The 22,830-nt window shown below is 39.0% G+C and overlaps 1 protein-coding gene across 1 annotated transcript in view; it reads left to right on the top strand.

The window, feature by feature from the left end:
- itga11a (integrin, alpha 11a) overlaps positions 1-22,830 on the top strand; it is a 166,976-nt gene that overhangs the window by 132,704 nt on the left and 11,442 nt on the right. Inside the window, exons 21-25 of the mRNA XM_030128769.1 lie at positions 285-383; positions 16,103-16,179; positions 17,287-17,370; positions 17,583-17,673; positions 17,774-17,887. Of these exons, the coding sequence (XP_029984629.1) occupies positions 285-383; positions 16,103-16,179; positions 17,287-17,370; positions 17,583-17,673; positions 17,774-17,887 (465 nt within the window). The remainder of the gene's footprint in view (positions 1-284; positions 384-16,102; positions 16,180-17,286; positions 17,371-17,582; positions 17,674-17,773; positions 17,888-22,830) is intronic.

The raw sequence follows: 22,830 nt of genomic DNA, 5'->3' as shown, positions 1-22,830 counted from the left end.
TTGCAGGCACTGAGCACACGCCACAATGACAGTGTATTTACAAAACAAGGGAGGAAATAGTTCTGTGAAACATGTGCATGCGGGGAAGTGAGCTCTGACACTAAAGCAACTTCAAGAAAATGTCACACATTGTGTAGTTGCCTACACAATGTGTGACATTTGGAAATGCATTGCCACACATTGCCGCTTGATTTGTTTTTTTATTTATTTGAACCAAGAGATGAGATTATATGAACAAAAAAATGCCAGCTGTTATATTAACTGTAAGGTTGTTTTTGACCCAGGACAACTCTGACATCAAAATAGAGTGTTACACTGAGGACAAACTACGGAATGAGAGGATCTGCAATGTCAGCGCTCCTTTTATGAGGGCCAAAACTCAGGTAAGATGATTCACCATAACACAGTGTTTTTCAACTTTGGGGTCAGAGCGCCACATGGGGTCGCCTGGAATGCAAATGGGGTCGCCTGAAATTTCTAGTAATTGATAAGAAAAAAAAAAAATACTTACTTACTTACTAATAAAAAAATTATGGTGAGTTGAGAGGGACAATCACAATCCATAACAGACATGACAAACTGTGAAGCTGAAACTGAAGCACTGTGGTTCTGTTCATGTGTCAAATGTTCATTGTGGTCGGTTTCAGATGCTGCAGCTCTTTCATAATTCATAGTTTCAGTTCTTGTTTGTTCAGTATTAGTTGTCAGCCTTGTAAATCACAGCTGGACTGACTGTACATATCCTGACCAAGGAAAATCCACTTCTCACTTTGTGCAGTAATCTACACCTGGATTTACTGCCTCCATCCATAATAATATACACTACCGGTCAAAAGTTTTAGAACACCCCATTTGATGGGTCAAGTTGCAGCAGAAAGCCATTGGTTAGACTTCAGAATAAGAAAAAGAGGCTTGCCTGGGCCATGAAACACCACCAGTGGACTACTGAAGACTGGAAGAAGGTGTTCTGGACTGATCAAACCTGTAACTGTTCAGTCTTGTGTTCCCAGTGTAAACTCAGACTTGCTTACTACGACCACTATCTTCACTGTGCTTGAAGCTGTTGTCCTGTGAGTCTCCTATCACTCCAGCTGTTGAGTCTCAGAAACTTGTCTTCTGGTTCTGTTGTCTTTGGCTCTGCCGGACCTCTTCCTGTCAGCATTTCCCCCAGTTTCTGAGTGCCTTTGGATGGTGAAGGAAACTAGACTTACTGACACCTGGACTTTCTTGGACATTTCTCTGTAGGACAGACCTACATTTTTCAGTGTTCTGATGGTCTGTCTCTCTTCTATTATTAATTGCCTTTTCCTCTTTTCCATTTTTATAGAAACACACTACTCTCTGCAGTACAATACAGTTCAAATAATGCTCCAACAGTATGGTACCAAAGTGTGTTCCAACACTACTTTTATGCAGACACAGGGTTGGAAGGAATTCACAAACATTGGCACACCTGGAGGAATTGGTAGCACCAACTTTCCAGGCTTGATCAACCTCCATTGCTGCAGAACTGCTTTGAGTTGTTAACCCATTTCTTGTTCGCCTTTTTGTATAATTCTGAAATGTACATTATTTTTCAGTTTTGTTTAACCTTACCTTTTTTTTTTTTTTTTTTTTTTACCTCTGGCAGTTCACCGTTTACCTTTGTACCATTTCAAGCTGTTCATTGGACTGCAACTGCTGGAATTTCAATACAAAACTGGAAAAATTGGGGTGTTCCAAAATTTTTGACAGGTAGTGTATATTATATAGATTAAATGTCATCTAAAATTAACGTTCATTTGCAACATAGTATAGTAAACTATTACATGATCAAAAACAAATTACTTTTAGCAAAAAAAAAAAAGTCTCAGTTTTGAATGTCTGGGGTCATTAAAAATTTGTGACGTTAAATTGGGGTCAAGAAACAAAAAAGGTTGGAAACCACTGCCATAATCCTTAACGGTCTATGATCATGCCGGCATGATCAGATCACATGAACTTTTCAAATATCCTTTCTCATTTGCACACATCTAATGAAGCTTGATCTGTGATATGAAGTCACTATTCAGGCTCATTCATCTCACATTTGAGACATTTGGTGAAAATAGAATGACAGACAACATTTATGCTCAAAAAACCATCACAACATTTAATTTTAGATGTGTTTTCTACACTTGTATTTTATTTATTCTTATATTCCACTGCTTTTGTGGAGCTAAGAGTTTTTTAAACCTATTTCAAGCACCAAATCACCTGGGGCATCATGTACAAAGGTTGCGTACTCACGCCCTTTTCCACGCTCATGTTCAGATGTACAAAGGATGAAATGACCGTGGAAATGTACGCTCCTCCACGCCAACTTCATAGCTGGCGTACGCACGTTTCTGGTGCTTTGGAACCATTGGCGACACTTAGATGTGACACTGGGAAACTGTTAATAATGTGGAAAAGGTCATTCCAATGATTGATGAGCACATCAGAGATACACAGATGAACAATGAACACACCGACACGTCATCCTACCGCCAGAGCAGCACTTCCACCACCAGAACCAGACCAACCAGAACCAACCACAACCAACCAGAACCAGACCAACCAGAACCAGAACCAACCAGAACCAACCAGACCAACCAGAACCAGACCAACCAGAACCAGACCAACCAGACCCTGGACCCATCAATGCCAATCCTGCCATCCAAATAGGATATGATTTCAACCACATAAAAAGACAAGGACACAACATTCACTTGTTGATAAATGCATTTAATGCAATATTAATGTCTGTGGGAATGTTTATAAGTCGGTCCAGGCGCTCATTGATGTCGCCAATTGCCCTCACGATGTCTTCTGGTGACTCAGGTGAGCACAGGTGAGGACACGGCCGAGGACGGGCATCAGCAGCTGTCTGTTCAGAGGTCTGTGGCACGAGGCTGGGACTGCATCTGACCGTCTTCTGTCTCAGTGTCTTTTGGGAAATAATAATTGGAGTGATTAAACATGAGTCTTTGATTTCCTCTTTGATATCCTGACATGATCACACATGAACCTTTATCTTGTTTGGTTGTGATCAGACTGTTGTATGACCCGTAGAATGAACTAATGTGTGAGATACACTAATACTAAACATATATTTACCTTGGGGGTGATCCGAGTCGCCCCTGTCAGACCAGTGTCACTCAGAGTATCGTCAACTCTCTGCTCAAACGGGCTGAGTTCGTCTCTTTTCTCCTTCCGCCTGTTTTGGCCTCTGCTACGTGTCCACTTTGACGTCATCAGCTGATCATGCAGAGAGGGGAATCCCAGAGGGAATCCCACCTGCAGGCCCTGTTTGTACTAATTTGCGTATCGGCTAAAATTTGCTTAGAGGTCTTATTTCTGTCTTTGTGCATAAGAAATCAATATAAGTGAATCCCCAAAGGAACTTTGTGTTGGTAAATGCAAGTTATGCAAATTGACAGGATTTTTCAGTTCTGTTGCAACTTGTTGATGGTCACATGAACTATGTTTTCACGTCAAAAATGTCCAATTTCATCATAATTAATGCTATATTTTCATGTCACAAATGGCCAAGTTATATTTGAACTGAATTTACCTGAAAAACAAATATTATTTTCTTTTAGATTCCCCAATTTTTCTTACCAGATTATATACTACATATCACATGTTTTATTTTTACAGGTTGCAATATGGAGTATGGTGCTGATCCATCCTGCTTATGTTACGCCAATACATACATTAAGAATGTCACACGTCACTGTTTAAATCAACAGTTTTCTAATAATAAGCATTTTTAATATGATGATAAACTATACAATAAATAATTCTGATCCTAGTTTTTGCACAGGGATCATTTGTGGAAACGGTGACATGGCTGCCGAGCATCAGTATGATGGGATCTGGAACAACCATGTCACATCCGTCCACTGCCACATTTTGTGTTTTTGTGTCAGCTGTTATTGTTTTAGATTCACAATACTAACATTTATGAATAAGAGGAGAATTAACAGTAGTAAGTATATAAGTTTATTCCTTATAAAGTACTGGTACTGACCAGATCATCATGGGTAATGTCACATCCGTCCACCAGCAAAAGTTTTCACATACACGTGCTATTCAAAATCCAATATTTCAGAAAATATAGCTTCCACTGTCAAATAATATCAGTAGTCTGTGCACAAATGGATTAGCATTATTTCAACACAGTTCTATGCATTTCTTACAACTTTTTTTTAATTTTTTTTTGACAAAAATTGCCACTCATTTGACCCCCTAAGTGAATTTTAGCCGAAATTTACATGGGGGTGTGGAGAGGGAGGAGTCTGGTACTCCAATATATGTGCTCAGTTCCACACTGATTGGATGTACAGAGGAAATGAGTTTGGACTCGGGCGTATGCTCAGTTTTGTTCATCTGGATTTTTTTGGGCATACAGAGTTCTGGATTTGAGCGTACGTCAGGTTTCAGTACGGAACCCACACAGGTCTGTATACATGAGGCCCCTGGTCCACATGAGTGAAGGTGTGTTTTCACAAGAGATTTAAACATTTTCAAAAATGTCACTTCAAACTTTCAGCATTTTTGATAAATGATCTCTTTCTACAGTGCTCTAGGACAAAGTAGGCCTCAGTTTCATAAAGCTGAGATTGGACTGAACATTTTGATATAAAACACTTGGGTATTGTGTTATTTGCAAGTACCTTAAAATGTGAAATTAACGTTTGTGAAAATCAAGAAAATACCCATAGACCTCTAAGAGTTAAATCACTGAAAAGGATCAAAGTTAATTGTCCTATACTTGATAATTTTTTTTTTTTTTTTTCTCGGTTTTTTAGAAAAGCTGTTTTTATCCCTGTCTGATGTTGTGTCTTGTATATATTGTACAATATTTTGTGACTGTTTGAAGCTGAGAAGGGCATATGTTGTCAGTGAGAATAATCAATTCTGTGTTTATTTAACTGAATGGAAAACAGATGTAAAGCTGATGTTTCCACCCATTAATAAAATCATCCATATTTGAGTTTTCAAACAAATTTACAAATAGGATGAACATTAGTTTAGATGTTTGCACTTCTGAATATGATAAAGTTCTGGGTATATGTCTGCAGCCCTGTCAGAAGAGTCCCAAAGTCCATGGTTCACCACCATCGGTTCACCACCACGGTTAAAAAAACACTGACGTGGACCATATTAGACCGAATGCTGCAGGCTGTAGATGACCATGACAGACCACACTGGTCAATGTCACTACCACAAGTCAACCAGAGGAGCATTTGAGTTCTCTGTTGTGAAATTCTTGTATTTGACAGTCAGACAGATCCACAGAGCCAACGCTAAAACATGTACTCTTTTATTTACAGAATACCTAGAACACATCCCAACAGTGTTTCACATTTTTTATTACATCAGTGTAAAAATTACTTGGTGTCTTATCAACATAAACCACAAAATATTGGTAGGTTAATTGACATCTTTTATGGTTTGAATGGCTTTATTTCCAGATCTGCACCGTGGAGTCGTGGTTGGCTCCAGTTCACTACGGTTTCACGGTGAAAGTTGATACTGTGTATATGTACCCAGACCAGCTAGTTCCACTCTGCTCCTAAGATATGAAGGCCGTAATTCCTCTTATGTAAACACAGTTTTGCAAAATGCTACAAAAGCCACTTTTCCACCAGATTCACAGGAACCTTTATTACCAGGAGCTTATTTACCTGGGTAAAAGAATTCCTGGTAATCTGCATGTTTTGTGTTTTCACCGCACCTCAAACCTCTTGAAAATGTATCCAAATCAGGCTAATGACGTTCATTTTGTCTTTTGTTTACGTAATAATACTGTTTTCTTTTTTTTTTCTTTTGTTCAGAAAAGGTATAGTTTTTAGATGTTACCTGCTTGACAGTTTCGACTGTGACTCCAGTCTTCCTCAGAAGCATCATCTGACATGCTGCTGACGTGTCATTTATCAGCTGGTCAGCACACCAAAAGGACCGACAACAAACCAAAAGATTTCATAACCATACCATACATCCAGGGGATAACAGAACCAATACAGAGGGTCATGAAAACACACCATATCAACACTGTCATAAAACCACACACAAAACTCTGTCAATTACTCGTACACCCAAAGGACAAAATAGCACCGGACCAAAAATGTAACGTCATTTACGAGATACCATGCAAATCATGTCACAAAACATACATCGGGGAAACAGGATGATCTTTCAACACAAGAAAAAAAGAACACCAAAAAGAATGCGAAAAGGAGACAGTAGGGCGATTCACACGGACTCAAAAGGACAAAGCAGAACAGGAGAAGCTGAAATCAGCCATCACAGACCCCTGCAGAAGATACAAGCACATCATGGACTGGGATAAGAGCACAGTCAGAACATCTGAAACAAACTAACTCAAACATTGGATCAAGGAGGCAATAGAGATCAGGAAGCGGATGAGTGGCACCATCAACCGGGATGAGGGGGCGTACACCCTCTGGCACACCTGGGATTCCCTCCTCCAGACACCACCCAAGGCAGCAGAGGAGGCGTGGTCAGCTCGACGGGCTCTGATTGGTCTGTTGAGCCGACCAGCCAATAAATGACACATCACCTGCACGTCAGATGACACTTCTGAGGAAAACTGGAGTCACAGTCGAAACTGTCAAGCAGGTAACACAGTGTTTTTCAACTGTGGGGTCGCCTGGAATTCAAATGGGGTCGCCTGAAATTTCTAATGATTGATAAAAAAAAAACATACTAATAAAAAATATATGTTGAGTTGACAGAGACAATCCCAATCCATAAAAGACATGACAAGCTCTGAAGCTGAAACTGCAGCACTGTGGTTCTGTTTATCTGTCAAATGTTCATTGTGGTCAGTTTCAGATGCTGCAGCTCTTTCATAATTCATAGTTTCAGTTCTTGTTTGTTCAGTATTAATTGTCAGCCTTGTAAATCACAGCTGGACTGACTGTACAGGATGGGGAAGCAAAATTTACAATGAACATTTAGTTGTTTTTTCTCAGCAGACACTATGTCAGTTGTTTTGAAACCAAACATATATTGTTGTCATAATCATAGCTAACAATATTATCCATACCTTTTCAGAAACTTTTGCCCATATGAGTAATCAGGAAAGCAAACGTCAAAGAGTGTGTGATTTGCTGAATGCACTCGTCACACCAAAGAGATTTCAAAAATAGTTGGAGTGTCCATAAAGACTGTTTATAATGGAAAGAAGAGAATGACTATGAGCAAAACTATTACCAGAAAGTCTGGAAGATACTATTAAAGAAAAATGGGAGAAGTTGTCACCCGAATATTTGAGGAACACTTTTCAAGTTGCAAGTTTCAGGAAGCGTGTGAAGGCAGTTATTGAGAAAGAAGGAGGACACATAGAATAAAAACATTTTCTATTATGTCAATTTTCTTGTGGCAAATAAATTCTCATGACTTTCAATAAACTAATTGGTCATACACTGTCTTTCAGTCCCTGCCTCAAAATATTGTAAATTTTGCTTCCCCACCCTGTACATATCCTGACCCTTTGTGCAGTAATCTACACCTGGATTTACTGCCTCCATCCATAATAATATACATTATATAGACTAAATGTGGTCTAAAATTATCGTTTATTTACAGCATAGTATAGCAAACTATTACATGATGAAAAACAAATTAATTTTTAGCAAAAAAGAAAGCAAAAAAAAAAGTCTCTATTTTGAATGTCTGGGGTTGGCAGAAATTTGTGATGTTAAAATTGGGTCACTAGCCAAAAAAAGGTTGGAAACCACTGAGGTAACATCTAAAAACTGTACCTTGTCTGAACAAAAGAAAAAACAAAAAAAGAAAACAGTATCCAAATCAGGCTCAGTTGTTTTGAGTCACCAACTCAAAGTCCTGCTGAATGTTTTTTGAGTGTATTCAACGTACTTCTGCGAGGTCCAGGCTGTTTTGGGCATATTAGCTGAACACACTCTTTAATGTATTCAGATGGAAAGACCGATGAATATGCTGAAAAGAGCATATTCATTTGGAAAATGGGGCAAAAAAATATTGTGTTCGATGAGGATCAGGCCTATTATCCCAAGTGTATTTGAAGGACAGACAGATTATTGCAGTGCACTCATAGGAGCGAGCCAACTCTACATTTCACTTGATCTGAAAAGCATATTCAGCAAATGGATGCCATCATCAGTCCACTTTTCACAGCTTCTCTTCTGTTGCTCCATTTTCCAAACAATCAAAACACAAAGTGAATCTTGTAGAAATGGAATAAACAAGTTTGCTACCACACACTTTAGAGGGTGAACGTAAGTGTGGACGGCTGACACTGTGTTCCACCAGTCACTATTATTGTATCAGCATACTGTCTGACATATTGCAGTTCTACTTCTTGTGTATATAGAGTCTAGAGCAGGGCTGTCAAACTCATTTCAGTTCAGTTCCACATTCAGCTAAATTTGATCTGCAGTGGGCCGAACCAGTAAAATAATAACAGAATAATATACAAAGATTGTCAACTCCAAACTTTTCTCTCAGTTTAGCGAAAAAAGTTAATTTACATTATGAAAAGGTTTACATCTACAAACTATCATTTAAAACAATGTGACTAACATTAACAAACTGATAAAGTCAGTGTAATTTTAACAACATTCTGCCTCAGTTTATCATTAACACATTTACATTGCAATATAAAAAAAATACACAAAACATTTAGTAACAGGCAGAATCTTGTTAAAATTGTACTTACTTCTCTTAAGACATTTCAGGTTGTTCATAGTTGTTCAGGTTATTTACATTTTTTGTAAAATTATACTTTGTTTTACTGTAAATACATGAAAATATTTACATTTTCAAAGACAGAAATTTGGAGTTGCCATTATTTATATGTTATTATGATAGTATTTGACTGGTCCTGCCCACTGGAGATTGAACTGGTCTGAATGTGGAACCTGAACTAAAAGGACAGTTAATATCTAGAGTGTAATTTTTGCATTTCACAGATTCATCCCAAGGGACTGGACCCTTTGGCGGGCTGGATTTGGCCCCTGGGCCGCAAGTTTGACACCTGTGGCCCAGAGATTTTTATTACTTACTGCTCTTTTTCTCCGCTATATTGTGCCATCACATATTTTTCCACGAGGACTGAAGTCGATAAGGGCACGACAGACCAACCTGACTGGCCATTCTGTGTCTGGGTCAACCGTCCAGTAAACAGTGTTACAATAGATGCATTTCAAAAGTGTGTTTGATGGACATTCTGAAATTTCACAGGTAAACATGTCTATGGAACAGCAAAAATTGAAAGAAAATTCCCAAATTTTCCAAGAATGTTTATTCATTTGCTTGAAGTACTTTGTGCATGTTTCCACAAAAGAGTTAATGTGCATAGAAAAGTGGAGACACCTTTTTACAATGAATACTGACCCAGTGAATATAGAATTGGAATGACTGATCAGACATGACAGACATGACTGTCTTCCACATATTTTGAACCAGTGTGAAAACATGTCTGGTACAACAACATGAACTGAGGAGGAGACATAACAGCTGTTTTAGATCGAAAACAGCAACAGAAGGCTTTGCTTCTTCTGCTGTTTATTAGTGTCATGTGTGATGTAGCCTACGGTGCCACCTTCTGACCTTTATGGAAATACACATACGTATACTTTTTGCAGTTTTTCAAAAGTTTGTTCAAATTCACTTGGCATTTTATGGAAATAGATAATGTAACTTTGGTATTTTAACATAAGTTCAGATCCAAACTGACAGACTGAGGCTGTGTTGGTCCCAGGAAAGATGGACAGTTGAGCTGAACACCTCTGTTTGTAGGGCTTTGATATTGATTTTTATTTTTTATATGATGTAAAACACACATCATAGAATATCCAACACTGTCTACATCAGCATCAAGGTGGGGAAGTTCAAAATGATTTAAGAACAGGAAGAGTCAGCAGTGTTCACCCATAATATAATGACCTTTATTTATTTACACATTTGGATCATCACCAACACAATGTTTTACATCACAAGTAAAAATGAAAAAAAAAACAAAAAAAACAATCCATGCTCCAGTACAGGTTCTGTTTTAGGGTTTATTTCAGCTGTGACCTTTTGAGCACAATTGATCTTCAGAATTTTAGGCCTGTATTTGTGCATATCTTGACCAGTTTCTTCCTGTCCTTCAGAGTAAAGTCATATAACTTAGCACAAAAAGGACAGACTTAAATTGTTAAATTACATACGATTAGTGCTGCCACTAATGACTCATTTTGTAACGATTAATCTTTTGACAAATTTTTTGATTAGTCGACTAAAAAAAAAAAAACAGGAGAGGGAGGGGATGAACGGGTGTGCACTGATCTGGGGACCGGGGAAGGGAGGGGATGAATATTATTTTTCAACTACTGTATTTTCCGGACTATAAGTCGCACTTTTTTTCATAGTTTGGCCGGGGATGCAACTTATACTCCGGAGCGATTTATATGTGAAATTATTAACACATTATTATATAATTTCACATGTTCGTTATTTTCACACTGACAACCGTAAGAGGGCGATCTAGGCTTGTGTACCTGGGCTGAAAAAAAATGCCATCAAAAAGAAAATCATATTCTGCAGATTACAAGCTGTAAGTAGTGAAATATACAGCCGAAAATGGTGATCGAGCAGCAGAAAGAAAGTTTGGAGTGTGCGAGAAACTTGTGAGGGACAGGCGAAAAGCAGAGGTTACTCTTACTGCAATGAAGGAAACAAAAAAAGCTAATTGTGCTAAAAGCTAGGTAGCCACAGCTAGAGGAACGAGTTCGCACATGGGTGCTTGAACAACATGCTGCCGGGAGAGGCTTGTCAACAGTGCAGTTGCATCTCCACGCCCAGGTAGTTGCCAAGGAGATGAATATAAATGACTCTGCAGGAGGACCTTCTTGGTGTTACCGCTTCATGCAACGCAACCGCCTCTGTATCAGAGCAAGGACAACGATGTCCCAAAAACTGCCAGCAGACTTCCAAGCCAAGGTCGACAGTTGCTGTGAGTTTGTTGAAAAGCATGTAACTGAGCACAACGTGACACCAGATCATATTATTAACATGGACGAGGTCCCCCTCACCTTTGACATTCCCATGGGCCAAAGTGTTGCAGAGAAAGGGCTAAGGAGTGTGAATATAGTAACAACTGGTCATGAGAAGTCACACTTCACAGTGGTGCTGGCATGTTGTGGAGATGGATCAAAATTGCCACCAATGGTCATTTTCAAATGAAAAACCATGCCAAAAATCCATTCCCCCTCAGTTGCCATCACCGTGAGTGAGAAAGGGTGGGTGGATCAAGAAATGATGAACTTCTGGCTTATGAAGTGCTACATTAAGTGTTCGGACGGCTTCTTTAGAACACGCAAAGTCCTGCTTGTGATGGACAGCATGCGAGTGCACATCACGCCACAGTTCCAAGATAAATTAAAAGTTTTCACCTCCATACCTGCCATCATCCCTGGAGGCTTAACCAAAATACTCCAGCCACTTGACATCTCCGTGAACCGGAGCTTTAAGGCAGTCTTGCGTAACCTGTGGGAGCAGTGGAAGATGGATGGAGAGCACAGCTTCACGGCAACTGGGAGAATGCGCCACGCAACTTTCCTGGAAGTCATTTGATGGATCGACAAAGCATGGGCTTCAGTGACAACCAAAACCATCCTGTCGGGATTCAGAAAGGCCAGAATAATTGGAACTGCAACTGATGACGAGTCCAACGAAAGTGACGCAGAAGAGGAAGCGGCACTTCGTCTACCTCTGGAGTTGGCAGAGTTGTTTAGAAGTGACACCAGGGATGAAGAATTCAATGGATTTAGTGATTTGGAGTGAGAGTGATGGTTTGTTAAACTTGTTAGCATGTTCTTTATGCTATAGTTGTCTGAATAACTGTTAATATGTTACGTTAACATACCAGACACAAACTCAGTTCGTTGTCTATGCGTCATGTAGCTGAATGTGTTACGTTAGCATACTGTAACCCTATTCAGCCTGTTGTTCTCTAATCCACTATTATTTTAAATTGCCTTTTAAGATGAAATGTCTGTTCTTGGTCTCAGATTTTATCAAATAAATTTCCCCAAAAAATGTGACTTATAGTCCAGTGCGACTTATATATGTTTTTTTTTTTCTTCTTTACTATGCATTTTTTCCCTGGTGCGACTTATACTCCGGAGTGACTTATAGTCCGAAAAATACGGTATACTAATGTGTCATTCAATAGAATATTCTACTCTCAGGGATCAGTCTCGACAAAATAAGTCTATAGTTGTGAATAATTTATCATGGATATACATTTCCAAGGTCAAGAATGAAGCTCCATGCTCTAGATGTCTGGTTAATGTTATGTCAAAAGGAGGACGCACTTTCACTGGCACTGAAACACACTGGAGTAAATCCAACCTTACAGTACATTCTGGAGTTTGAAAAATGTCTGGGACACAAGCCATAACACATGTCAGTTTTGTAGCTATCAGTCATGCGGTTGTCAGAAAGAGAATTTAAAGGATAGGTTAAAAAATGTGAATGCATCAAATAAAATAACTTTATTTTCTTTATTATCTATATTATCTTTATCATCCCTGAGTATTACATATAAAATAAATTCCAATGGATTCACTTCATTGGTTCTGTGCTATTAAAGTAGTACTTTTGCATACTGTGGTCATACAAGAGGAAAAATGTCTTTTCTGTCCCCTTTTGGAGATGAGTTTTTTGTTTTTTGTTTTTGTTTTGTTGTTGTTGTTGTTGTTTTACTCTCATCTGTTACTGATTCTCACATTCGGTTCTGCTGTTTTCAAGTTTTTCCACTTGTTTTTTCAAGTTTTTCCACACAGTTTTTCCTCTTTCCACTTCCACTCTTCCAGCTGTATTTATGAGACTCTTCACTTTCCAATGTACTTTACAACACAGCATCAAGTTTTATTTCTTAGAGGGTGATGTTTGAATGAACCAGGATGGGGATGACAGTGATAGTAACATAAAAGCTGAAATATAAGCCCAGTGTCTTATTGATGTCTGAGCAAAAGTCTACACTGATACTAAGTCGTCTAAAACAGTACCAAAGGCATGAAGTCATGAAGGTGATTGAAACACACACAGTCTCTAAACCAAACCACATCATTATCACAAACAGCACTCATTGCCCGGGCAACCAAATATCACCGCATTTCTCTGTAACGCTCCCCAACAAGTGAACCAAGAGGAGTCCGATCCCCCGTAAAACTCACTGAGTGATTCATACCCAGTCATTCAGTCTGAACAGTGTCCAGAGCCACAAGGCTGATGTACTCTGGTCCAGAGCCTTTTCAAAATGTGCCGCAAAGTTAAACAGGCTGATTGTACATCGCCGCCAAACCAGACAAAACCACTGTTTTGCTGAAAGAAAGATGGAACTTTTGGACGAGCTTTTAAAATAGCTAGTTATCACTCTTGTTTTGACTTTTCCAGTTTCCTTTGACCTGAGAAAAACTACTATGTATTGTAAACTTGTAATACTGTTTTAGTAGCATGAAAAAAATTCCCTGTAAACATGTCAGGGTGACAAATCTGTTTCTATGTCTTGTATGTGCACACAGAGACAAAGGCTGTGTTTAAGGCGGCCTTACACTGTGCGAGTTTAGAGACGATTTCTCACTCGTGCGACTATTTCTGGGATCAGGCCCGATGTGCCTCTAATCGTGTGTCGTGCTTCGTGCAGTGTACATGGGGTAAAGAGAAGCGATTAGCACCTCACGACCACCTCACGACCAGCAATCGTGTGTTCGCAAGGAAAACGGAGCTGTTTGAAATCCTGCTCGCTCCTCGTGACTTTATCGTACTGTCAAAGCAGTGCCACGAACCGATGTGCCTCAAATTCTCACACTGTGCATGCGCGAACACAGACGCGTACAGTAGCGTACAAGCTAACAGTAGCTGGGTATTGGCCTAGTGCAGTTTAGCTGTTGCAGCTTACCTCTAGTTCCTGGATGACAGCCCATACTGTCCACGTCTGGCCAACCAATTCCTGCACCAAACACATTGCTGTCTTTTCTTCTTTTTTGATTCCTCACAGATAATGGCACATATTACCAAAGCAGCTCGTTGGTTTTTGTTTAGCACTACCATTTCATGACTCACGCCAATACACAATCGTCTATGCACTTTTACGGATTCCTTGGTATTTTAACGTTGTATTTCCGGATACAACACTCAAACGTGTCGTGCGTCCTGTGGTGTATGGTCCTACAGTGTGAGCAGTCAGGTCGCATACGAGCGTCGGTCCGTGCAGTGTGAGAACAGGAATCATGAGTCTGACTGTACGACTGATTCGCACAGTTTGAGATGGAGCTGCGTGCAATGATCGAAATAATCGCACAGTGTATGGCCGCCTTTAGTTTGACGGTCATCAGTATGTGGCTCATGGAGGACAGACAGACTGAGAGGAAGGGGACCTTCATGCTCTGTCTGGATTTCCATGTTCAGCTATGTTGGCGCACCAATATCATCTAGCCACGGACTGCCAATTCTCCCAAACCCATTGCACTTTTGTGTGTGCCTGTGCATTTTTGGCCGGATCTATCAAAAGTTTGCGTGTATTAAAACGTGTGCAAACTCATTGCACATGCAAAAAAATGTACAAACTGATTTACTAACAGTGACACTAAGGGTTGCGTCTTTCAAAGGTGCGAAATAGCACGTCTGATCCAGTTAGTACATTTGGCACAATGAATATGCAATATGGGGCGTGTACATGCAATTGTGCATGTGGTGGGAGGAGAAAATGTAAATATATTAATTTAGCACATGCAAAGTGATTTATCAAACCTGAAAGAAATTTTGCTGATAGAAACTGAGTCTGTATTTACCACGTCTGAAAAGGAGGAGCAAACGGTTTGGGTGTGTAATTGCGCACACATGGAAGTGGGTAGGAGACAAAGAAATAATGAAACCAGATGCAGAGAATGCATTTTTCACCCTTGTGTGAACATTTTTGGAGTGACGGAAGAAAAAAAGAATTGAGACATATGCCCCCCACACACACACACACACACACACACACTTCACAGCTCCTGATGATCGTGATAAAAAATATTCACCGACATTCGGCTACAGTGTGACAAAATTATGTGCGCATGACAGTCATTCAATCCAACTACACCCCCCTGCACATGCACACATACACACACACACACACACACACACACACACACACCTACACACACACACCTTTAAAATGAAAATAAATGAATGAATGAATGAGTCATGCAATACCTTCTACGACTAAACTCCTCCAACGTCACATTTCCATTCGTCTGGTTCATTCAGTCTCTGTTCTCATCAGTGCTGTTGTATCCCACAGCAGTTTCTACAGCGTATTATCTCCAGTAGTGCACACAAAATATTCATTTAAATAGGGCGGTCTCCAAGAATTTGCACCTGTTGTAATTTGCGTAAACAATCTGAGTAAATCACCTGCAAACCATGGTCACACCCCACACGCAAAATTCTAGACTGCTCAAACAAATTACTACACACAAACTGGGATCTTAATAGATCCGGCCCTTTGTGTATTTTTTTTTTTTTTTGTGTGTGTGTAACTTCCCTCTAAATGAATATCTCTTGGAAAAAAGATGAACCTTTCTGCTAATGTGTTAAAAAGACAGAGCAGGGGTCATTTTCCACAATAAGGATAAAGGTTGTATGAGTCAGTCTATATGGAGGAGGGGCCTGCAGTAAATGCTGTTATGCATTCTTCTGGTCAGAAGGAATCCATCAGGATTTAATTACAGCATGAACAACTGTAAACAACCCTTTACTCTGCAACGACTGAGCTCTGCTGCCAATCAACACACCTCTCCTCTCCCCTCCCCTCCCCTCCCCTCCTCTCCTCTCCTCTCCTCACCTCTCCTCTCCTCTCCTCTCCCCTCCTCTCCCCCTCTCCTCTCCTCTCCTCTCCTCTGCCCAGGGGTCAAAGCCTAACTAACCACTGGTAATTGCAGGCTTTTCTTCCTAATCTTACATGCAGGGGTTTCATTGTCAGATATATAGTAGAGTTATGAGCAAAAACAAATGTGACACATAAAATAAACTTTATTTTTGCCCTCTGTTCTAGGTAACATTTCGTCTGGAGCTTGAGCTCAGCCATTCTGTCTTCCTAGGGCACCTAAGGGTCATCCTGGAGGCCAGCAGGTGAGGATATGAAATACAAACATATATTTACATATGCCAAGTCCTCCCGCCCACACCACCAGCCTCACTGTCAATCTGAAGCAAGCGACCAATAGAAATCCACCCCTTCTACTCGTGTAGATCCCACCCATCACGTTCAGTTGAACTCACAAAAAGTTTTTTCTTCGCAAAAGATTTGGACACGCAAAACTCTTCTACTCACAAATGTAAGTAAGTTGGTAAGTGCCACTTGAACTTGCAAGCAAAACTTTTTGATTTGCAAAAGATTTAGAAGTGCAAAACCTTTGGACCTGCAAACAAAACTTTTAAAATGACAAAACATTTTGGCATGCAAGCAGAAGTTTCAGATTTGAAATGAAAGAAACTGAGAACACAATCGATTTTGTTAAGCTTAAAAATTATGACACCTTCATTTTTGTTTTCAAATCTTGATTTTTTTTTTTTCAAAACGATTTTTTGTTTGCCTTTTTTTCTTCTGTGCTTGCATAAGAAAGACACAAATTATCTTCATACTCGCCTCTTTTTCTCTCTGATTTTCCTTTTCATTTCTTCTCCATTTTTTATCTGTCAATCATGCGCCCCACTGATGGATTGAGATGATGAGGCCACGGCTCTCGGCTGTGATTGACTGAGACAGCCCAAACGCCAAGTGAAAGGGGGAAAAGGGTGTGACACACCCACATGACGTGGCCCAAAGTTATCTGGCCTCTCACCCATAAAACTAGTCTACATAACACCTGAAACCATATGAAAGGCCGGCTGCTGACCCAACTGCACCAATACTCACCTTGTTGTGGGCCGTCAAGGCACTGGCAACATCAGTTTTTTTTTTTTTTTTTTTTTTTTTTGTTTTGCTTTTGTTTTTCCTCTCACCTGCCACACTGGCCCACTGACCCAGCGGCCCACTGGGAAAACTCCTGATGGCCAGTCCGCCCCTGGGTCAGAGTACATTACCTTGGTGCTTTAGGTCAGCTATGATATTCTTTTAACCCACGTACACCAAGCTGAACTTGATATATCATCCGAACTTGGAACTGAGGTGAATTCATCAGTGGTTTGTGTTTGTGTGAGGTGACAGTCACATTTTTTGTTTCCTTCTTTTAACAGTGATGGGGAGGAACTGAGCACTGCTGATAATTTCAATGATATCTATTATTCATTACAATACGAAGCAGATCTTCTCTTTACCAGGTTTGTCATTTTCTCAATATCTTACCAATCACAGAGAAAAATTTACTATAAGTGTGTTTTTTGATAGCACCTGGAAAACACTGGATTTTCTGTCAGAGGGTCCCTGTTTTATTGGGACACTTAACTTCACAACATACACTGTGAAATTCAGATAAATGAAACTAAATTGTTTTCTATGTTACTTATTCATTTTCATTTTTCATTTTAAAAAGGAATTCCAACCCAACTCGATATGAGATCAAATCCGACCTGTCACTGGAGGAGCCTGGAATTATCGGGCCGCCTTTCAACTTCACTTTCCAGGTCAGAACCGGCAGCTTTATGTCCACCCTGACTGTGATTCACTGTTTGAGAAAACACCAAGTTCACTTCACACCTAATCATTTATTACACATTCACTCAGATCCAGAACCTCGGCTACTTTCCAGTAAAGGATCTACAGCTCAGCATTGAGATCCCAGAAATGACAAAAAATGGAAACCAACTCCTGCAGATATCTAATTTCTATATTGACCAGGTGAGTCGAACACCTCTGAGTAAATCTGTATGATTTATAGCACACTTTTCAAAAGGTATAAAAACTAAACAAAAAAACCCTCATTTAATAGTACTCGTTCTGGTACTTGTGATTATATGAAGAAATATTTTTATTGTATGCAAAAATTACATTACAGTGACATTATAGCACAAGATAAAGAGCTGAACATGAAGAAGTAAACAAGCGTTTTCCATGATGTTGAACTGTTCCAGTACAGTTTGTGTACCAAAATTCTATTTTCACAAAACTCCAGAGCTGCAGCTATCTGTTATTTTGTCATCAATTAATCTTTTGATTCAATTAAATGATTATTTGAATAGGTGATAAAAATAGTACAAATATGAAACAGACATGTCTTGTCCTTCATTCCACAACAACCACAAACAGTATAAAAGTGAAAGGATATATAAAAAAAATCTTTATAGAAATAACAACAACAATAACAAGGGTATAAAAGTATATACAAAAATCTCTATAGATATAAACACCAACAAGTCCAGTGACATCAACAAACAATATGTGCACTGCAGTCTTAAACACATTTGGATCCAGTTTACTAACAACTGAACATGGAACTGATGCTGCCTTCACGTGCTATAGAATTATGGCAAATAATACCACAATATAATATATATAATAATAATAACACTAGTTATGAACTCAAAAATTGCACATGAACGCCCCCTCACCTATAGCCGTATTTTCCACCGAAGAACTGGGGCAAAAAATTTTGAATCCATGAGGTGGCAATGACCTTTGACCTTTTCAACATGGCAGAGAGCAACGAGGGATTCATGGCCAGCGACAAACAGTGCTTTTATCAACATTCTGCTACTGTTAGCTGATGATTTTGCACATTTGTAGTGTGCACAATTTGCAAAAACTGTTTTACCCAAGTAGCAGATCACAATAAATTGTGTCAGCCATTTTTCATTTTGCTACAATAACAAAAGCACTTGAACACAACGCAAATTAGTATTAATTTCGTCACACGAGACGAGACAAAATATGTTCATCAACGACCCTTTTTCCCATGACGGAGACAATACGATGACGAGACTGCACCGATGTTCTAAAATACTGACTAAGACTGTGTTAGTGCGCCTTATCGTTGATGAATAAAAAGGAGATGAAAATGTTTTGCATGAAATAAAAACTAAACAAAAACTCCCTCCTCATTTTTGTCTACATGAGAGGAAATGCAACATCCCCCCTGTCCAGACAGAGACAGTTTCGGTTTCCTGTGCGGACTGAGTGACTTGAGAGAGAGAGAGAGAGAGAGAGAGAGAGAGAGAGAGAGAGAGAGAGAGATGTAACTGGGAGTTCATGGCCTTAGTCTGAACTGGATCCGAGGTCTGAGGGGCTCTGCCTGGTTCTGAGCCGCCGGCCAGGTCTGATGATAACTGCTCACAACTGTTTTTTTTTATTGGTGTGTTTATGTATTCTCTTTAAAAAAAAAAAAACTTAATTCAGGGACACATGTTTTTTTCTAGACCTCCATCTCGAAATGAATTTTTCTTAACAATGGGTCTATTCTAGTTTTGTGATACATTATTTCTGTTCAGAACCAAATTGCATTTGTTCTATTGTAATCTCAAGCACAGAACTGAACCCAACATGTAGATGGGTTGTATTTGAGGTCTACAGTAGTTTTGATTCTATTTTAACCTGTGTCTGCTCAGCTATAAGAGTCTGTAGCTATAAGAGTTGTACTATTTAACAACAGTTTTTTAGTTTCTTTTTGTAAATTTGGTTGCTGATTCTAAATAAAATTTTGTCAGAACAAGTGCATCATTTGGAAATGTGTACTGAATCAACAAACCAGACACTTTTAGCAAAGCTGCATTGACGATTTATTCATTCAATTCATTCAAGATGTTTGGGGTTTTTTTCCAGGTTATTATGACATTTAATCAATATTTTATCTGTGAAACAATTCAACTGGAATGATAAACAAAAAACATCCCTGAAGTAAAAAATTTAAAAAGAGTAAAATGTTTTGACTAAAACTAGACTAAAATGTTGAGACTTTTAGTCAACTAAAGCATGACTAACAAACAGTGATATGTGAATGACTAAACATGACCAAGACTAATAAGGAACTTTGACACAAGACTAAGACTAAATAGAAAAATGGGCGACAAAATTAACACCGACGCAAATGTAATTTGGAATTCACAAGTGGAAAGGCCCATCTTCTCAACAGCACATGAAGGCAGCATAACATACAACTGTGTGTTGATCCTGCATCACAAAAAGCATCTGTGTGAAACAGAACAGCGGAACCAATGTTTAGCAGCAGTGAAATTAAAGAAAGGAAGTTTCAATTCAGGAAAATCCATCAATCAGTCAATCAAAATTTATTTATATCACGCCACATCATAACAACAGTTTTCTCAAGACACTTTCCATTTAGAACTCATCTAAATCAGACTCTTAAGCCAATTCACATGCACCTACAGAATCCTCCTGGTGCAAACACTTGGTAACAGTGGACGGAAAAAATCATGATCAAATAATATTTTTAATCAATTTGAATAGATTATTTGATTAATCGTTTCAGCTCTACAAAACTCAAAACACACAAAGTGCAGTCATTACTAATGCACATGAGACAGACCACTTAAAACTACACAAACACTCCCTGAAATTAAATCCACACGATACAAACTGATTTTTATAAGCATACACTCTTATGTAACCCAGCTAAACACGGGTGCTTGCTGTGGCTGCTTTTCCAAAGTCTCTGCAGTAGAGTCCACTGCTGAACAGTGACCGTGCAAATGCTGGGAACAGATTTGTTTTCTGAACTGCTTGCAGATGCTGTCCTCCCTCAGCACCCAGTCTTGTGGTTCTTTAGAAAATGTAAAAACATGTTACTAGAGTAAATAGTTGTATTGTTGAAGAAGAAATAGAGAAACCCACATACCTACAGATCCACTCAATCCACAATGCAAACATATGCACTTTACCTCAAATGAGAGCTCTTTTCAGTTTCTCTACACACTCTTTTTCTATTTAGTTTTTTTGTGTCATGTAATTGGCCTATCATTAATTATTTCACCTCATGGGAAGTCATTGGAAACTAGCTGTATGGCTGTCTGGGGAAAAATACATTTAGATGTGAACTATGGTTGTACTGATTAGTCACCAAGCATCAGCACTGAGGCGACGAATACATTGTTACTCACTAGTTTTTTTCTTTTGTTTGACGTATTTTTGTCATTTTTGAAAAATTGTACAATAAATCCAGACACAGGGAACATTTAATTCATTTTAACTGATCAGCTGATACGGCATCTTCCAAGAGATTCATCATCAAAGTGTGACAATATGTCTGGTACTGATAAGGATACTGGATGATTTCTCAGATCTTACCCGTGAACAAAACATCACAGCCATTTAGGAAAATGGCAGCAGAACAATCTACTTCTACTTGTTATTACATTGAGATGTACCTTCTGAGGACATTGCACAGCGTAGTTTATTTGCAATAAACCAGTCAATGGAAACCTGTAATTTTTTTTTTTTTTTTTCAGCTGAGGTCACTTTAAAACTCATTTCATTACATTTTATGGAGATAAGGCTATTGTGGAAGGGTGTTTTTTTATAACACTGTGCATATTTGTATGCTTTTTTAACGATAGGACATTAGTTCAAATCAAGTGACAGAAATCAGGGACAAGAAAGATAAGACGGGAAACACAACAAATGTCTACCAACCTGATTCAGAAAAGCCCAATGTCCGCTTCTTTAACCCCTAATGCAACTAATCATAATTTATCCCAGCCCTGCAGCATCCCTGGCCCCCTGATGCCCTAGATCAGGGTTCCCAAACTTTTAAACTCACGACCCCCAAAATAATAGTGTCAGAGACTGGCAATCCCCACTATCCCTGAAGTGACTGAAACATTAAAAAAAAAAAAAAAACGTGCGCACAGGAGTCACACAATGATACTTGTATCAGTTGCATTGTGGGTCCTTGACATATTATTCATTGTGTTCTCTTTTATGTGCAGGGGTTCAAGGGGGGGTTGGGGGTTATGTTCGTGTTTATTTAGGTTAATGTGTCTGTTTTACAACGTTCAAATAATGATAATAATGGATTGGATTTATATAGCGCTTTTCTAGACACCCAAAGTGCTTTACATTATTGACCCATTTTTCATTCGCTCTCACATTCACACTCTGGTGGTGGTAAACTACATTTGTAGCCACAGCTGCCCTGGGGCAGACTGACAGTTTATTGGCCTTTTTATGTTAATTTTTATTTTTATTAATGTAACACCATTAGTCAAACCTGTAGACCAGTGTTTTTCAACCTTGGGGTTGGGATCCCACATGGGGTCGCCTGGAATTCAAATGGGGTCACCTGAAATTTTTAGTAATTGATAAAAATGTAAAAAACAAAAAACAAAAACCCCAACTTACTAATAAAAAATATGTGATGAGTTGAGAGAGACAATCCCAATACATAACAGACATGACAAACTGTGAGTCTAAAACTGCAGCACTGTGGTTCTGTTTATCTGTCAAATGTTCATTGTGGTCGGTTTCAGATGCTGCAGCTCTTTCATAATTCATAATTTCAGTTCTTGTTTGTTCAGTATTAATTGTCAGCCTTGTAAATCACAGCTGGACTGACTGTACATATCCTGACCAAGGAAAATCCAATTCTCCCTCTGTGCAGTAATCTACACCTGGCTTTACTGCCTCCGTCCACAATAATATACATTATATAGACTAAATGTCCTCTAAAATGAACATTTATTTGCAACATAGTTTAGCAAACTATTACATGATCAAAACAAATTAATTTTAGCAAAAAAAAATTATGTTTTGAGTGTCTGGGGTCGCCAGAAATCTGTGATGTTAAAATGGGGTCATGATCCAAAAAAGGTTGGAAACCACTGCTGTAGACC

This window comes from Sphaeramia orbicularis, chromosome 3 (genome assembly GCF_902148855.1).
Source record: "Sphaeramia orbicularis chromosome 3, fSphaOr1.1, whole genome shotgun sequence".
Lineage (NCBI taxonomy): Eukaryota > Metazoa > Chordata > Actinopteri > Kurtiformes > Apogonidae > Sphaeramia > Sphaeramia orbicularis.
Note: the sequence above shows the minus strand (reverse complement) of the source record. Positions and strands in the feature narration are given on the sequence as shown.